Genomic DNA, 18,392 nt, shown 5'->3' with positions numbered 1-18,392 from the left:
TATGATAGCCAATTAATGGAAGTATAACTTTCAAATCTGTTATAAGCCATAAGCCAACCCTTTTCACTTGTATTTTCTTTAATATTTGTTCTCTGTAATTTCATTCATTCGATTGTATAAAGAGAGCAATTATCCATGCTGCAATCTTGAACAAGGCGTCATGGAAGTTGGAGTAGAAGAAAAAGGGAAAGAAATTGCAATAAAACAAACAACTCCCAAAGGTTTCATATGGCATAGATATCAATCCACAAGGGAAATGTTTAGATAAAATATAGTTTCGACACATTACAATCAAAACCCACAATACAAGCAAATGCAGAAGCACGAGCACTTGAAAGGCAATCAACTACTAAACTCAACAACGTTAGTACAGCATAATCAAAAGCTCTGTCCTAGACCGAAACATACCAAAGGCGTAAGACATCTCGTCAACTAAGCCGCTTTATCTTCTACAGGAACCTTATTTGAAACTCGAAAGAGAAGTACGTCTCTTTATTCGGAGGCCTCAAAAGCTTTGACACCGTTCTCTGCTTGATCAATCAACTCGACTACCTGAGCTACACCAGCTGCAATTTCCTTATTGATGCTTCCACTGGGCATATCAAACGTCCTTCTCCGAAAGGAAATTGATCTTTTAGCAGGTTGGGGATCGACCACATCAAGCATGGCTTCTAGTTCAACTATCATTGACCTCTTCGCAGCTCGTACCATCAAATCAACTCCCTGCAAAAGTACAATGCATCAATATCTTGTATTTGTATATCAGGCCATTGTTTATTTATCTTGCAATCGACTGAATTGACGAAATCAAATTGATAAAATCTTTCATATTTGACAGAGAAGTAAGAGTTTGTGGTTGAAACAACATATGACAGAATCCTAGAATGACGCAACTGGAACTTGTAATTAAAACAAGAGCCTACAAACTAAGCTAGCAACAAATAAAATAAAATAAAAGCAGCGATTCCACTCCAAGTAAAACAAGAACTAGAGATAGTTACAAGATTCTTTAGAAATAGATGCCCAAAAGGAAGAAACAAGTTTAACACAAGACCAAACCTACTCCCACGACCTCTCAAAATCATTAAAAATCTCGTACTTCTCTCAAGACAATTAACTTGAAAAACAGCAAAAAAAGCAGAGTGCAAAAGGATACAACTTTTATCATGAAATGAGGGACGGAAGAGCACCAACTTCAACATAAAACAAGTATATTGAGACAACCAGACCCCAAAAAGCCGAAAAAGAAACAAAACTCAAGAGAGTCTTAAATCATTTAGTTTGATTTTATGAAGTCTAATCATTGTCTGGTTCCATCTTTTTTCCAAAGTCGAATATCAAACCCAACCAAACCGTGTACTTCTCCCCTGGGTAGCCTTAAACAAAGCATTCGTTTTCTTGAATTTGGTGAAACCTCTTTTTTTGGTTTCTATTCTACATAGCAACCATCCCCCTACAGATCAAACTTTCTATTTAATCTAAATACAAAATAAAATAAAATAGTTATAAGCTCTGAACCAATTAGGAAATGACATGAGTACTTCTACCAAAAAAAATGAAGATGCAAGAAGGAATCTAACTTGAAAGTATGCAAAGTAAAAAAATTCACATGATATACTCTTAAAAAAAAAAAAAAAAAGGAAACGAGGTATCATGTTGAGCAACATCTTGTTGGTCAGAACGTGTGAAAGAAGAAAGCAAAGAACATGAGACTAAAAAAGACGGATGAACAAAAGAAATACTTTACATGAAGTGAATGATGAAGTTTCCTTCAAGGAAAGGAGGAAGATAATATGTTGGTTAAGACTCAAGTGACAGATTAAGATCAAGCCGAAGCTGTCAAGAACACAATTAGTTTGACTATTGAAGTCTAAAGCAATGCAACAAGATTAAAGGGGTTTTAGTAGGAGTCTCTCGAATGAAAAAGGTTCTCCCAAGTCCTAAGTAACAAAACAAAAAATGAAATCAAACAGTAGTAAACAAAGCCTAAAAAGAAATGAGGGTGCAACTACATGCTGAGAAATACACGACTATTGTATAATGTTGGATTATACCCACTAACGCTTTCAATTGTGATAGTTTTAATTAATCTAATCGAAGTAACATAGTAATGAAGAGTTGGAATGAACCTGTCACATGTTAAAGATATATAAGATTTCGTAGAACAAAAGTCAACAGTTTAAAAAAAATTAAGACTATTATGGTTATAATACAATAGATTAACAAACACAAACATATACTTCATGAGTTAATTTACAGTAGAAAGAAGAAAGAGATCTTAACCTCAATGGCATCGACAGTGAGGATCAAGACAATTATTTTTTCAGTGAACCTCTGGCGCTCCTCTGCATCCCGAGCTAGCCGCTGACTGTAAGCAAAATTATTGAAGGCTTCCCTGATCTCTTTCAACTTTGTCTTGGCAACTGAAAGTTCTCTAAGAGCACGAAGAACCTTTGACCTGTGAATTAGGTATTCTCTGAAACTTATTTGAATGATAGCAGCTGCATCTTGAGGAGACAACTCCTTCTTCTTACCCTTCTTATTTTCCACAACTCTAGTTCTCTTGGCAAAGGCCTTACACCAAAAAAACACATTTGGTAAGTTCCCTATATATTCCATATAACAGTACAACTTGATAATAAGATTCAGAAAGTTGCATATTAAAATAATCAAAGCATTGTTTCTTAAACCAGATACCAAACCAATCATAAGTGGGGTCTCGAAGGGGCTTACTAATTCCATCCTCTATCACATTTTGAAGGCACGAGGACTTCCCATCTTTTCTTCGCTATTACATTCTTAAAGTAGCCAGGCAGAAAAAGATCCCCTTTCTTAGAAATATGTAAAGTTTTTGAGTTCAACCTATGGTCCTTGCTTAGAGATATGATTTTACAGGAAACAAATCTCTTTTCTACACTGTATCCTGGTCGTATATTATAAGAATTTCTAAGGGAGAAAAATGGTAAAAAAAAAAAAAGAAAAAAGATGAAATCATAGAATGCCATCAGATTTTGGAATTATTATGAGAAAACTGATCAATTAATGTCAATACCTGTCTTAAAACGACAGCTCCTTGATCATCAGTGTCTTGAATCTCAACAACACGCGTCTCATTCCCAACCTTCTTCCCCTTCTTTTTCTTCTCGTCTTTCTTTTCAGTACTCTCACTTCCTTTTCCACTCGACACCTCGACGGTATACTTCCTAATCGGATCCCTCTCGTCCTTTCCTTTAATCTCAGCACTCCACTTATAGTTCTGCAAAACCCCATCATTCTTTCCCTCTTTGTTCTTCTTCCCATCTTTAATCTCAGCTACCAACTTATACTTCCGATCAACACCATTCTTCTCCACTCCTATGATCTCCTTCGTCCATGTGTACTTCCGATCGCCATACCGACTAACCCTCGCACTACTCAGCCGCTCAAACCGCGCCTCCAGCTCAGTAACTCGATCGGTCAGCCTCTGCAACAAAACGTCATCTCTCGATCGCTCAACTCTGCGAATCTGGCGGTAAGACGAAAACAACGGCGCCTCGTCGATCTGAACCAGATCGGTGAAGGAATCGAAGACGTCGAAAGGGGAAGGTCGAAGAGGACGATGGGTCAAGAGGTCGAAGGCGAAATCGAAGTCATCGACTTCGTCGACGAAGGAATGGCAGGGGAATGAGAGAGGTTTGGGGAGGAGAACGGAGGACTCGGCTTGGGTGAGAAGAAGAGAAGGGGAGTGGGAGTAGTAAGGGTCAATGAACTGGAATCTGCTGAATCTGCTCATGGTTTGAAGCTGGAAGAAGATTAATGGAGAAGAAAGGGAAATGGGTGAGGTTGAATTTGATGGTGAGTCTGAAACGGTGGGCTTCGACTGAGGAGCACAAAGAAGAAGAAGAAGAAGACGACAATGGTTTGAAAGGATCCAGAGAGGGAGGGAATTTCGTCAATATGAGTTTAATGCAAGTACTTTTTGGTCAATTTCCATTTTTTTCCCTCTTTTTTCTTTTATACTTGGGAATATTCCATTGCCATATTTGCTTGGAGCTGTCCAGTGCATCCTTTTTGTCAGATGGATATAATTTTAATTTTTTTAACTTTTTATTTTTTTAAAAAAATAAGCTTATTTTTATTTTTTAGTTTTTAAAATTTTATTTGAATTTTTAAGTCATTCATAAAAAATAGATAACAAAAAAGAAATTTAGAGGTGAAAATAATATATATTGCACGAAATAGTTACCAAATGAAACCGATGAAAATGGGATTTTCATAGGAATGTTCTTGTTTGAATGAAAAATAGCTTAGAATGTTCGAAAAATGGTCTTTTGTTGATGTAGCCACGTGTTAAAGTACCATGATTTCTCGTTCATTCCTCTCGCTCCTCATTCCTTCATCTTGCTTCTTCCTCTCAATACTTATCAACATAGCATCACACATTTCTCTAACTTCTTCTTCTGGTTGCTTGATCTCACTCTTGCTTCTTCCTTTCACTCTTTGTTCTCGCTCTCGCTCATTGATTCTAGCAAGAAATGAGTGGAAAAAAATGCATAGCGAAGAAGAAGAAGAAAGTTGCAGAAGAAAAAGATTGAGGGATTTTAAAAAAGGTTCCGATCTAGAGCGAGACTAAGTGAAAAGACGTGAGGAGAAGGGAGAAAGAATCGAATGATTTTGATAATTTTACAAGTGAATGATGTAATCAAAAGGTCAGAAAAACATTAATTTTAGGGTTTAGGATTTCGACGAAGAGGAAGTGCCTCTTATCTTATCGATGATGACAAGGTTTATTGGACACAAAGCTTTTTGTTGGGAATGAGTAGGGCGATGGAGACCGACAGTTCTTAAGCGAGGCCGATAAGGTTTTAAAAGAGCATTTTGATGACAATTCCAACATGCGTGTAGAAGATTTTGAATGACCTCATTTTGACCCATCCAAAATTTCATACAAATAGAGGTAGCTTTTGAGTTTTGGTATTTAATTTTTATTTTTTTGCCACAAGAAGCTTGATACAACGGTTCATAATTCTGGAAATGAATGTTGGCTAAGGTCCTTTGGCAACATTTTTTTGGGTGTTAATATGTAACGACCCTAGTTTCCTACTAAATTCTAGGATGTTACTCCATGCATGCATAAACTTAATCATACATTTTCTTTTAAACCATCAAATAAAAGAGCCAAATTTTATTTAATAATGCTCAAATGAGCAAAGATAAGAAAACGTAATTAAGTAAAAATAAATAACTAAAACAAAAATAAAATAAAATAAAAATAAAAATTTACCGTTTGGGGTACCCCTAAACCCGACTTTAAAATGAAGACAATTAAATAGTCAAATAATAAAATTAATAAATTTTGCATGAGAGTGTAAAATGTCTAACTCCTAAACCAGACTTCAAAACATGATAGTAAGTGCAGAAGCAGTAAATCGTCCTAATGGCCAGGTCACGGATCTCTCTTGTCATGCACCAGTCTATCATTACCCTTACATAAAAAAAATAGGGAAAGAAAAGGGTGAGTATAAAAATATACTCAGTAAGCAGCCCACTACGGGCCCACTCAGTGATCTGTTAGTTTTTCCATTGGACCAAAATGCACAAAGACGTCATAGGCATAGGTATAAAGAGCGAACCCGAAGGCACGCTTTCATAAATAGTGACACAAAGGCCAGGCATAAACACAAGTGGTGATCCCAAAAAAAGGACACCGTATATAAGCATAGGATGTGGCCCGAAGGCTCACACATGCATAGCCCAATGGTAATACTAACAGCCACTAAAATCTCATATGGACGTAAGCATACAATCAAGAATCATTAAAATCTCAGATATAAGCATGCAATCAAAGCCATGAATCAACATCAAACTTTAACACCGTTACCCATACATCAACTTTATCACAGTCTACTCATACATCAAGCCTTATCACAGTCTATTCATACATCAACATTAGCACACTATCCCCAGCCTACTCATGCATCAAACCTTATCACAGTATCCCAGTCTACCCTTACGTCCAACTTTATCACAATATTCTCATACGACAACTTCAACACAATTACCCATAACAGATTTCATCAAAGTTTACTCATATATGACATAAAGATTTTTCAGCAAACTTATCAAAATCTTAGGGCAAAACCGGCAGTAAAACACTTACCTCAGGATAACAAACTTTCCTAAAATGAAACCTTACTCTGCTCGAAAACTTTCTTCACCGCCACACGTTCCTGAAACTAATCACAAATTCCATGGGTGAAGGTTAGCTTAGGCCTAAGAATCTCAAAAGATAGTGGGCTGCCAAAAGGGAACCGAAACTTACCCCGAACAAAAGAATCAGGCGAAATCAACCATGGTTCAGCAACAACCGACACTGCCCGCGTCAGAACTGGTGACTGCCGCTTGGGTTAGGCCGACGACTGGGAAACTCGGCGCACGCTGCAGCTGGCTGGAGGTCTGACACGCGGAGGACGAACAGCGGGGAAGTGTAGCTGCGGGTCGTCGGTGGTCGACCCCCCCCCCCCCCAAAAAAAAAAAAAAAAACACCTTTATAACCCTAATTCCCTTATCTTTTTTCCTAAATTAACCACCAACTTTGATTGCTCCAAGCTAAGCACGCTTAACTTTGGAGTTCTTATGATTGAGCCACCGAAAAGGAAGGTGCACCTTGTTGGTATAGGTAGTAACTTTCCATTCTTTAAGCCTTTCTTAAACATACTTTCATGTCCTCTCAGGATCCCTCTCATTCGAATGTGATACCGGTTCATTCATATACCCCTCCTGAATTCGGGTCGTTACATAATATCTCTTTTATGTTAACCAAGAACAATGGTTGGGAGCTTTGGATTACTAAAGGTGACTTGGTTAGCATATTAAATGTGTAAATTGTGGATACATAGATTACGATTATCATTCATATACCCCTTTGTTGATTGATCATTTATAGTTATTAAGAAATTCTGGAAAGTTGTTCAATTGTAATCTATGAAGCACAGACACATATATGGTTACACGATACGGATACGATCGGATACATCGATTCATCAATTTCTAAAAAACTAAGATACGTATACATCATTTTTTTTATATATTTTTTAATATTTATATTTCTAGAAAATAAGGATACTGATATGTTGAATATACATTTTTTTCTTTAAAAAAATATAGAATATAGATAGATTTAGCCTATAAGTTAATAACATTAGCACAAACTAGAATACAAATACTGAAATACAATACAAAAAAAGCAACATCTAAGATGTTGAAGTACAATAGTTAATAAAATGCAATAGAAAAGTGACTCATATTGCAAAGAAGAAGAAGAAGATTATAGAGAGAAGTATGAAGATAAACGAAGAACTTATTGATGAAGATATCTAAATGGTTTATATTTTGGTGGACTTTGTGGGGACTCAAATGTGAAGATGAAGATTAAATGATTCTAGTCTAGGGTTTGATCCGTTATTTTTTTTCCTTTTAGTTTTGGACTCGAGTGATGAGCTTTTTAAATAGGTTACCTAATTTTAGATTGGGAAAGATTAAATGAGTAACTTGTCTTTTTTCTTTAAAACAAAAGTACGCATAGAAATAGATGCATCAAATATAGATACGCCAAATCGCGTGTCAGATACGTATCTGGAAATATCGGTATTTGATACGTGTCTGATACTGATTCTTTATCTCACATGAAGTATCTGTGCTTCATAGATTGTAATAATTATAGATTTTTTAAGAGATATTATAAATTAAACATGAGACTTGGTTCATCTGCTTAAGAAAACATAAACCCTACACTTCAATAAATTTTACTTTTGCCGATGGAAAAAATCATCAGGAAAAGTAAAAGAATATCGAGAAAGGCTTTTCCGATGTTTTTTTTATTGTCGGCAAGGTTGTTGGGAAAGCCTCGTTGGGAAAACTCTATCCCGACGCAAAAAAATTCCTTCGTCGTAAGAAATTGATCTCACGATGCTTGGAATTAGGAGATATGCTGACGCCAAAATGGTAACATCGGAAAAAGTCACCTTTCCCGATGCCAAAAATTGGTTTATTGGCATCGGGATATATATCCTATGCCGATGCCACTTTTGTGTTGACAAAAGGTTGGATATGTAGGGGAAAAGCTTTCCCCGACGCCAAATTCGAACAGAATAGCGTCGAGAGAGGATAAATTTCCCAATGCCAATCTGATTTAGTATCGAGAGAGGTTAGCTTTCCCAATGCCAATCTAGTTTGACATCGGAAAATGTTTCAAAATTTTACATACTTTTTGTTGTTTTTTCCGACGTCTTAAAACGTGGCATCAAGAATGGTTATATATATATATATAATCTTCTAATCTATTGAAAATCATATCAATTAATATTTTTTAAGCAAAAATCAAAGCCGTTAATATTTTTTAAGCGAAAATCAAAGCCGTTAATATCTTTTAAGCAACAATTGAAACCTACTTGAATCTTACAAATTTTAGTAAATAAATGAAAATCAACAACTTTTACATTTAAGTAGTTTTACCTTACACAATATACAATTTAGTTTCACAAAATTAATTACAATTAAATAATATCTACAAAACATAAATCTTAAAATACTTAAAAAATACAAATCTTGATTCTTCTCAGCTTCTTTGTTTGAACATAAACTCCAAGATACCTAAAAATACAAATTTAAATAGTTTCAATGCTATTAAATATTAAGTACTTTATGCACTATGGATTTACTGCTATAACAATAACAACATTAATACAAAACTTAAACATGATATACAAAATATTAGTTAGTTAATTAATTAATTAATTAATATTTATTTAATTATTTATTATATATTAAATATAATTTAATATATATTTATTAATTAAATTAATTAATTTTAAAATAAAAATAACTCCCTCCCTTACAATTATATAGAAGAGTGGAGAATGGGTGTGAGGGGGTTATTTTTCCTCACTATAGATTCTGCTTTTGACCAGAAGAAAATCTCTTTGATGTTGTTAAAATTTCTTCAAACCCCTACCAATATGGATCCCACCATCCGTGATCCTTATGGAAACATAAGGGGAAAGCCCTATTGACAGTGTCTTTCTGTTCGAGTTCTTGGAGGTTCCTACAAAGGATTTTCCTGAAGCATTGGTCTTCTATGATAATTTTTCTATACTATAGAAAATTGAACGTTTGGCCTTCTTTCTATAATATCAATTCTAGTTTTTCTCCATCCCAATCCAAAGATAAAAGTGTTAAAATATTTCTACATCGACATTTAATTCCTTTAATAAAGTGCACGAACAAGAGAGCGAAAGAACAAGATGTTTCTCCGCATATGCAAGTTTATTTGATTATTTCACTCGAATGTGACATCAAAAGTCGTTTATTTTTTTTTTATAAAAAACAAGTCTTTTGTCATTTTAAGTTATTCGTACAAATTTCCCATTTGCATTTGTTAACAAATTTTAAAATTAATGCAGTTATCAACTTATCATATACTTGATTAATAAACATAGAATATCAACTTCTTTGACAATGTCTCAGTAGTGTTTCTAAAGTGGTTTTAAAATCACTTTTCTTTATTTTCAAAATTATTATGAGACATATTTTTTATCTTTCCTAACTAATTTCAATGATATGAAAATCATGTAAAATTTAAAATTAAATTAATTTAAGGGATTAAGAGCATTTTTAAGGTGATTTTAAAAATGACAGAGAAATTTTGACGATCTAAAATTTGCTCCCAAACATATAAAGTGAATGATAATTGAAGCATCTTGAGAGGCAACTTCTTACTTTGTTATTTCAACTAATAGTTTGTTTACAACTCATTAAAAAAAACAATAAATTACACTCAAAAGGTTGAGCTGTGTTTCAAATTAATCATTACGTTGCCAAAGGGAAGTCAGCAAAACGATAATTGGTATAACATTCTCCCAAAAATCAAAATCAAAAGTTCGTATCCTCATCCTACAATTATTATACAAAATAAATGAAAATTAAACCCGATTCTCGTGGTTTTGAAAAATCCAGCTATAAGAAATCTAAGGGAGAGCTTTCCCTTTTTCTACAACTGCCTCTTTGGTCTTAAGAATGCTAGCTCCCAAAATACTATGGTCGGTCCACGACCCCATAATTGATCGGTAAGTCTCCAACATTTCAAATTTTGGTCCCTTAGTTAATGAAATATCATTTAACTCAAGTTGATATGAAATCTTAAAATAAAATATTATTATTATTAACATAATTAAAAAAGAACTAACAATTTTTTTAAGAAAATAATACTCTCAACACCAAAAATGAACTTAACCTAAAAAGAAACTTTGTAGCCAAACATACCATATCATTGAGCTTCCATTAAGATTGTAATGCTTCATGCACTCCTTTCCAAGGTAAGTAATGTAACATTTAATTTGAATTTTCATGAATCCGAGATCTTGCCCATCAAAATTGGCGATTCCAAGTCTTGACTGCAATTCAGATCCCATGACTTCAAAACAAAACACATTGAATATCAATTGTTGGGAATTCTAGAGCATTTTCCTATAGATCCTAAAATCACCTTATTACATGCTAAAGTTGTCCCAAATTTGGCACTATGGAGTTCTCTAGAACTGGAGGTTCAGCTAAAATGAAGATGATGAGGATGTTAAAAGTGAAAATTCAAAATCTCAAACATCATCTAAATAGAATCCTAGGACTTTGTTGGCTTGAGCATAGGCCTATAATGGAGGGCCATGGATAAAGGATATGCTTAGAATGTACCAACATCAAGTACATTTAACCTTGTAGCATTCATGTCAACCTAGTAAACTATAAATAACGTAAATAAGAGAAATCAAAACAGTTGAATACTATCAATCACTCTAAAATTGGAGCCTTTCTTCCAAATATACAATGAATATCTCAAAACAACAGTCCAATGAATTTGGCATCCATCTAATAACCTATTCTTACTTGGTCAATGAAGACTTAATGAAAATAAGCCACTCAGACTTGGTGAGTTTTAGAAATTTAAGTTTAATTTGAACTCCGTTGATGTGCTGTCCTCAAAATGCATATAACTAGATTACATAGAAAAGAAGTTATAAACTTAGCAACCTTGAGTTTGAATCGTCACTATACAAAGGAAAGAAGAGATATTATGTTCCCAACATCAAGTTTCATTTTCCTCTCAAACAAAGCAAACCAATCTACAACTGAGACAAGATACAATGACTATAAGTATTGTTAAAATGAATGATCATTAACGGTATTGCCAACACTGCACAGCTACATAACAAAAGATAAGATAGGAACAATAAAGTATAATTCAAGAACTATAAAATTGTAACATTGCCTCTTAAAAACTATACTGGGTTGTCCTAGTGGTAAAAAGGGGACATGATCTTGATAAAAGGCTAAGAGATCAAAAGTTAAATCTATGGTAACCACCTACTTAAGATTTAATATCTTACCAATTCCTTTGACACCCAAATAATGTAAGGTCACAAGTTTTCTAGTGAGTTTGAGTTTAGTCGAGGTGCATGTATTACACCGTCACTCACAAAAATTAAAAAGAAAAAAAAGACATTGCCTCTTAAAAGGAAACATGAAAATAGCCAAAACAGAAAAAGCTACTTTGTAAGAAAAATGACAATAACCAACCAATATCATAGATTTCCAATGTAGTTAGACAAGAAATAGACAATTAACATACATAAATCGAGAATTTTAAAAATAAATAAAAAAAAAGGATGTGGACACCCGAAATAGTATCAAGAATGATCAGATAGAGCTAATACAATAATTGCTATCATCACAGCAATCAAAACAACAATGTTCCTCATTTCATTCTTGATTATTTGAATCTTAAAAATATTTAAACTAAAAGGAAAACCAATATGAAAGACACCAAGATTGATCAGCTAGAGAAATACAAAGTTAGTAGTAAGACAAGACAATAGAAGACATTAAGCTAAAACAACCCTTTTTTCTCTTTTGAGGAATAAGCCATAAAACATCCTTAATTACATTTAATCTAGAATTTCAAAGCCATAGAGAAAGAAATAAAATTTTAAGCTGGGAGATAAAATGACGCCCAAAATAGTATTAAGAATGATCAGATAGAGCTAATACAACAATTGCCATCATGACAGCAATCAAAACTAAAATAAGGCTCCTCATTTCATTCTTAACAATTTGAACCATAAGAATATTTAAACCGAAAGAAGAACCCATATGAAAGACAATAAAGAGAATTGATGCTGTAAAACAAGACCCAGAAAAACAAAATCAATTGTAGCGAGAAGGATCAGCTAGAGCTAATACTAAAAATTGCCATCATCACGGCAATCAAAACAACAAAGCTCATCATTTCATTCTTCAGAATTAGAATCTTGAAAATATTTAAAAACTGATTTCAAAGAAATCCAAAGAATAAAGAGAATCATCTTGCCAGAAGGAAAATTTTCTTACTAAAATTAAGAGGAACACAAAGTAGATACAAAAATCACAAACGGAAATTACAATCGAAATCAGACGAGAGTGCGATCATAACAGCAAACAAACAATTAGGAAAACAGATGAAACAAAAACAAGAGCATAAAAATTGGAAGAACAAAGTATGGATTTTGGTAGCGTTGTAGTTGATCGCAAAGCAACAGCGAAAAGATCTTCAGAGATTTGGAAAGATCAATGACATAGAAAATTAGTTTGAACAAAATGAATCAATGTCGTAAGCCGCGAAGAACAAGCATGGCTGATTCGATTGAAGGAAAAAGAGAAAAGAAATGAAGCCAAGCTTTTCATACCTTAGCGGCTGCGCCATTAAACCGTTTAAATAGAGTAGGGTTTTCATCTTTCTAGGGCAACCAACCAACTCTCTCTTCACAATTGAGAACTCAGAATGAATGCTTTAAACAAAGGCAATTTTTTGTTAAATTACAATGTTAACGGAGAATTTTTCAAAAATAGAAAAATAAACCAAACTATTTATATAAAATAGTAAAATTTTAATCTCTTTGACCAACACGGATAGAATCTAGTGTTATCATTAATAGAAATTTATAGAAGTCCATCAGAGTCTATTAGTTTTTTTTTTCGCTATTTCTGTAAATTGTTTGTCATTTTCATTTTCTTTTTCTTTAAGATAATTTAAATTTCTTGCTTTGACTATGAAATTTGGATATTGTTTTATTTTAGTCCATAAATTTTTATAGGTTATAAGTCCATTTTAATTCCTAAATTTTCATAGAAGCAACAATTTAATCCCTAAACATTGATTTGTACTGATGATCTAGTCTTATACTTTCAATTTTGTAACAACTTAGTTCTAGAACTTTACTATATAATAATTTAGTCCTTGTAATTTAAAATTTGTAACAATTTAGTCTCTATGATAAAAATTAGTGATAATATTTTATGAGATTTCTTACCTAACTAAACCGATAAACTAATTAGAGACTCAATATTTTTATAAAATATAAAGTCTTCATCATAAAATAATAAAAATTAAGATCTAATTTTGTTGAATTTTTTATGCTAGGGACCAAATTGTTACAAATTTGAAAGTATAAAGACTAAATTGTTACTAGAGTTTAGAAACTTTGTTATAGGATTGAAAGTACATTGACTAAATCGTTACAAACCAAAATTCAATAACTAAATTAATACTTTCATGAAAGTTTAGAAACCAAAAGGTTGTTTAACCATTTTTAAAATATCTAGTCCTAAAACTTTTAAAATATTTGATTACTTTTAGTTGTTGTAAGTAAAATTGTGTAAACTAAACTCTACCTTAATTTTTTTAAATCATTTTTTTTAAAAAAATAAACATATGCTGCTTATTGAGTTTTTGTTTTCTTAAAAAAAAAAAAAAAACTAATAATAATGCTTGTTGATACTTATTTGTCAATCTGTTTATACCAATATTGATCGGCTTATTTGTCAATCTGGTCATCTAAATTACATACCACCCAATAATTCTATTAATAAGTTTACAGAATTTTGACAATAGGGACCAATATAAATACTTCTTAAGAGTTTAAGGATTAAGACAAATGTTTTGAAAGTTTAGAAATTAAAATATAACAAAATTCAAAGTTCATGTATCAAAATATGATTGAAACCAATTTTCTTTTGGACCTTTAAAATTATAAGGGAAAATTATAGAAAATATCAATGAACTTTGTGCTTTGTTTCAAAAATATCCCATATCTTTCAAAAGTTACAACAATAACCTTAAACTTTTGAAAAATGTTAAAAAATACTCTCCCCTTAGTTTTAGATAGAAACCATCTTTATTTCAAAAACATCTCTTAACTTAAAAAAATTTCAATAATATCCTATACTTTCAAAACAAAGTTAAGGAATTCCTTTATCATTAGTATAATGGACAGAAATTGTTAGAACCCGTTTAAAAAATGTCTCTTAACTTTAAAATATTGAATTAATACCTAGTTCTTAGAAAAAGTTACAAAATGCATGCACTTACATTTATCGTTAGTATGTGGATGAAAATTGTTTATCTACATTCATCACCTCTCTTTTCATCATATCTTTGTCCCCTGCTTCAATTTATGATCTAACATTTTCTTATTTTCTATTTCTTCTTCAACACCCTCTTATTCTCCTTCTTTCATTCCTCAATTCTCTAAGATTGCCCCTTCAATTAAGGTATATAGGATAGCAAGATGAAATAAAATAATGAAATTAACAAAGAACTTAAATAGTTTAATAAGGTTATGCATGGGTAGTTGATATGTATTAATATGTCATTTGAGTTTAATACATAAAGAGGGAGACACAAAAAGAATTTGGGTCATCATTTGAGAACAATTAATAGAAGGAAAAAGAAAAGAAACATGTGCACTATAAATTTTTGTACTAATGAAAGCTTTGTTTATCTTATTAACAATTCAAATTAGTCTATTTGTTGTAATCAGTTAAGAAGGTTCTCTATGTTCGAGATAATATTCTTTTGTTGGCTCTTTTAATATTTGACATATCATCACTTTGTTCAGTTTTGAGAGAAAATTTTGATTTGGAACTTTGTGAAATTTTATATTTTAACTTAAATGTTGGGTTTTGTTTGATTACTAAGACAATGAGGTAATAATTAAACAAATGGAGAAAAAAATTAATGTATCAATATGAAAACAGGATCATATTGACCGGTATGAATATTCTTTAAACTTTTTTTGAAGGGTTAAGGGTATTAATGTAGCTTTTAAAAGTTCAAATATATCTTTAAAATAAGGTACTAATGGTTCTTTTCATATACTAACAATAAGGATATTTTTAACATTTTGTAAAGTTTAAGGGTGGTGTTGAATTTTTTAAAAGTTAAAAGACATTTTTTAAACAAAGTATTAATGCTTTTCATCTAAAACTAAATTCTAATAATGTTGTCTAATATTTTTTGAAAGTTGAAGGATATTTTTAAAAGTTTAAGGATATTTTGAAACAAATTACATAGTTCAAAGATATTTTTTATAATTTACCTAAATTATAAATTTATTCTTTGGATTTAAGAATTTTGTAAAGTTCAGATATTTTAATAGAAAGTTTAAGGTTTAATAAGACATCAAATTTAAATTTAAATCTAAATAATTAATTGATTTTTAAATTTAAAATTCAGGAATCTATTAGACACAAAATTTAGAATTCATGGATTTATTAAACACAAAATTGAAAGTTTAAGCTCAGTAGGCATAAATTGCAAATTTATATTTAGACCCTACTTGATAACCTAGTTTTTTATTTTTAAATCTATGCTTATGTCACATCCTTTTTCGAGATTACCTTTTTCACCCAGAAGGAGGTGTGAAGACAACAAATACCACTCTTTTATGATACGTACTGTCCGTTCTAACCTGTTTTACCTAACCTTACAATTAACTAAAGATAAATTTGAAGGATCTCTTATCCGAAGAGTTTCATGAGCACGTTCGGATCGCTCCGATCTCATTGTGACCGAAATACACATTATACATTCAAAACACACAGTTAAGTAAACAAATCTTAATTAACGGCATGCTATGAACAACAAAATAACAAGGGAATGAGTGTCATACCAGTTGAAGACAATCTTCAATCTTTGGAACTCAACGCAGTGGAACCTCCACGCGATCTACCAACGCCCAACAGCAGCGTCGACTACATAGCACGAACAACAGCACAACACAAATGTTGTGGGGATGATGCCACCAGAAAAGAGCCTCGGGTATTCTCGGAGTGAAAACCCAAAGCGTGGTCTTTGGTGAATTTGGTAGAGGAAGGAGGAATACCAGATCGTGTAGGCGATAAGCAAGTGGGAGAGAAGAAGACACTATCACATAACAAAATGCTTATCGTTTGAGAGAAGCAACACGATCGTGTAGGTTTTACTTAACGATCGTTTAGGAAATGGTATACGATCGTTTAGTAAAATCGGCACACTATACAATCGTTTAGTAAAATCGACACACTATACGATCGTTTAGAGAAGCTATCTGATAATGGGCAGAAACGCACGTTATCATAGTGCTAAGTTCTTAAACAATGTTGGATTTCGTTGATGAAATATGTCAACTTGCATCCATTAAGAATCGTTTTCATGATATTGCGGTCGCACGCGTTTAGCGTATTAGAATAGTTGATTTTTGTATTTTTGTGTAGAATATGCGTTAATGCAATGCAAAGATTGCGATCATAGGAATTCATTGGTCGAGTGCAACTTCACTGCAAGACTTTGCATTGATCGTGCTTGCAAACATTCGTCCAAGAAGGATCGCCGCAACTTCGTCTGCGCAACATGGTGGGTGCATCTGAGTGAAAGGCCAATTAAGAGTGATGGGACAGAAAGCTGATGATAGTCGAATCCAAATTAAGTTAACAGCCAATAACGGTCACAAAATACATTCAACTTTATCGGTGGTAATTATTCGGCGCATCAATCAGGAATTAAAGCTGTCCCATTTATACAACCAGGAGAGAGAAGCTGCCTTTCACCATGGATGCTCTATAAATACCAAGGGCATTCTTCAGAGAAGGGGTTAAGTAGTTGATTAGTTTACCGTTTAGTTCACGCTTCTGTTAATAGTTTCCTTTCCATTTTAAGGCAGAGCAAGAGAAGAGTGATGACGCCAGAGATCGCTCAGGGCAACTCGAGAGAGAACCTTGGGGCGTAAGGGCAGAGAGTGGGCCAACTCTCGCGAGAGCGAGATTATATTTTGAGCACGAGTAGAAACGGTGTAAACACCTGGCAGTAAGAGATTGCTACCAGGCTCTTTATTCTATACTTGCATTGTTATTCTATACTTCATCTTTATACTTATACAATGGAAGTTCTATTTCTACATCTGTTCACTCTCTTAATATGCATGAGTAGCTAAACTAGTCGAATGGGTTGAGAAGAACTAAGCTAACATGACCTAGGAAGCTCTTTGCTTGTGATTGTCTTATTTTATGTTGTGTAAAATACTCTTTAGAGTTACTCGAGAGAGAGTCTAAAGAAAGAACCTAATGTCTCGAGAGAGATAGGTTAGAATCTGGACTCGAGAGAGCAATATTAGAACTGCAAAAACAAGAGATAGGGACTTAGAGATAAACTCTGTTTGTCAACCTGCATCGCATGCATCCTAGAGATGGAAATGATATTATCTGGTCGCATATTTGTGTGGATGTCATGTTATCATCGCATAAATAGAAATAGAGGTTTAGGTGTAAACCCTATAGACTTGTCGCATATATCGCATGCGTTCTAGCCTTAGAAGCCGTGGTATTCGCATCGAGAGGTAGTTTACTGCTGTATGCATGTTGCATGATTGCATAGCATGAACGCATTCTAGGGAGTGTTAGCCGAAACCCTTCTCAACCCGTTCACCGCATATTCATCACATCTCCCGTTTATCAACTCTTTTCAAACTCCGCCGCATTTATTTACTTTTTATCAACGCAAACAACAAACCCAACACCTTATTTATTTATCCGGTTACCGCAAAGTCTTTATAAAAATTACCAACGCAATCTGTTTTCACAAGTCCCTGTGTTCGACCCTGGACTTACCAGGAAACTCAGAGGAATTTATACTTGGATTCCGTTGGAGAAACTTGAATGCACAACACAATTCTATCAATGTAGAACATCCATATTTCCACTTCATAAATACAAGCATCACTATCTGATCGTGTAAGAACAAGTGTGCGATCATTTAGGCACGAGGTGGACGATCGTTTAGGCGCGAGGCGACTATCGCATAAGCTCTCGATTCTTTAAGCGATCGTTTACTTTCACCAACGCGCGCTTCACTTTTTCTTTTGGACGATCGATTGAACTCACTAATCAAAATGAAACAATTTCATTTTAATTTCATCGGTTACAATCACCTACTCATTCCCACTAACCCATGTCCAAATGTGATTGTTGGGTTAATTATCATATAATTAACTAACTAAAATATTAATAAATAT

The 18,392-nt window shown here is 33.2% G+C and overlaps 1 protein-coding gene, 1 long non-coding RNA gene and 3 other non-coding genes across 5 annotated transcripts; all 5 read right to left on the bottom strand.

The window, feature by feature from the left end:
- Window positions 1-200: 200 nt before the first annotated feature.
- Window positions 201-4,108, bottom strand: BAG7 (BCL-2-associated athanogene 7). Its single transcript, XM_039032363.2, has 3 exons — window positions 3,053-4,108; window positions 2,284-2,574; window positions 201-723 (listed from the first exon to the last, which is right to left on the bottom strand). The coding sequence occupies exons 1-3, from the start codon at window positions 3,770-3,772 to the stop codon at window positions 493-495; spliced, it is 1,242 nt and encodes a 413-aa protein (XP_038888291.1). The 5' UTR covers window positions 3,773-4,108; the 3' UTR covers window positions 201-492.
- A 4,328-nt stretch (window positions 4,109-8,436) lies between these two features.
- LOC120078111 (uncharacterized) lies at window positions 8,437-12,866 on the bottom strand. The gene is made up of 3 exons (XR_016529567.1): window positions 12,753-12,866; window positions 10,300-10,450; window positions 8,437-8,631 (listed from the first exon to the last, which is right to left on the bottom strand). It is a non-coding gene; the product is annotated as an uncharacterized LOC120078111 (long non-coding RNA).
- On the bottom strand, window positions 11,722-11,796 carry LOC120078857 (small nucleolar RNA Z102/R77). Its single transcript, XR_005482137.1, has one exon. It is a non-coding gene; the product is annotated as a small nucleolar RNA Z102/R77 (small nucleolar RNA).
- LOC120078860 (small nucleolar RNA Z102/R77) lies at window positions 12,056-12,133 on the bottom strand. The gene has a single exon (XR_005482140.1). It is a non-coding gene; the product is annotated as a small nucleolar RNA Z102/R77 (small nucleolar RNA).
- Window positions 12,248-12,323, bottom strand: LOC120078858 (small nucleolar RNA Z102/R77). The gene has a single exon (XR_005482138.1). It is a non-coding gene; the product is annotated as a small nucleolar RNA Z102/R77 (small nucleolar RNA).
- Window positions 12,867-18,392: the final 5,526 nt, after the last annotated feature.

This window comes from Benincasa hispida, chromosome 5, assembly GCF_027475165.1.
Source record: "Benincasa hispida cultivar pf3 chromosome 5, pf3_genome.v1.1, whole genome shotgun sequence".
In the NCBI taxonomy this organism is placed as follows: Eukaryota; Viridiplantae; Streptophyta; class Magnoliopsida; order Cucurbitales; family Cucurbitaceae; genus Benincasa; species Benincasa hispida.
This window is presented reverse-complemented; position numbering and strand designations above follow the sequence as displayed.

Excerpts from the sequence above, each read along its gene's own strand:
- BAG7 (XM_039032363.2), bottom strand. The coding sequence starts at position 3,772 with ATGAGCAGATTCAGCAGATTCCAGTTCATTGACCCTTACTACTCCCAC. Across the intron at positions 2,575-3,052 it reads GAGCTGTCGTTTTAAGACAG|GCCTTTGCCAAGAGAACTAG; the intron begins GTATTGACATTA and ends TTTTGGTGTAAG. Across the intron at positions 724-2,283 it reads TCACTGTCGATGCCATTGAG|GGAGTTGATTTGATGGTACG; the intron begins GTTAAGATCTCT and ends GTACTTTTGCAG.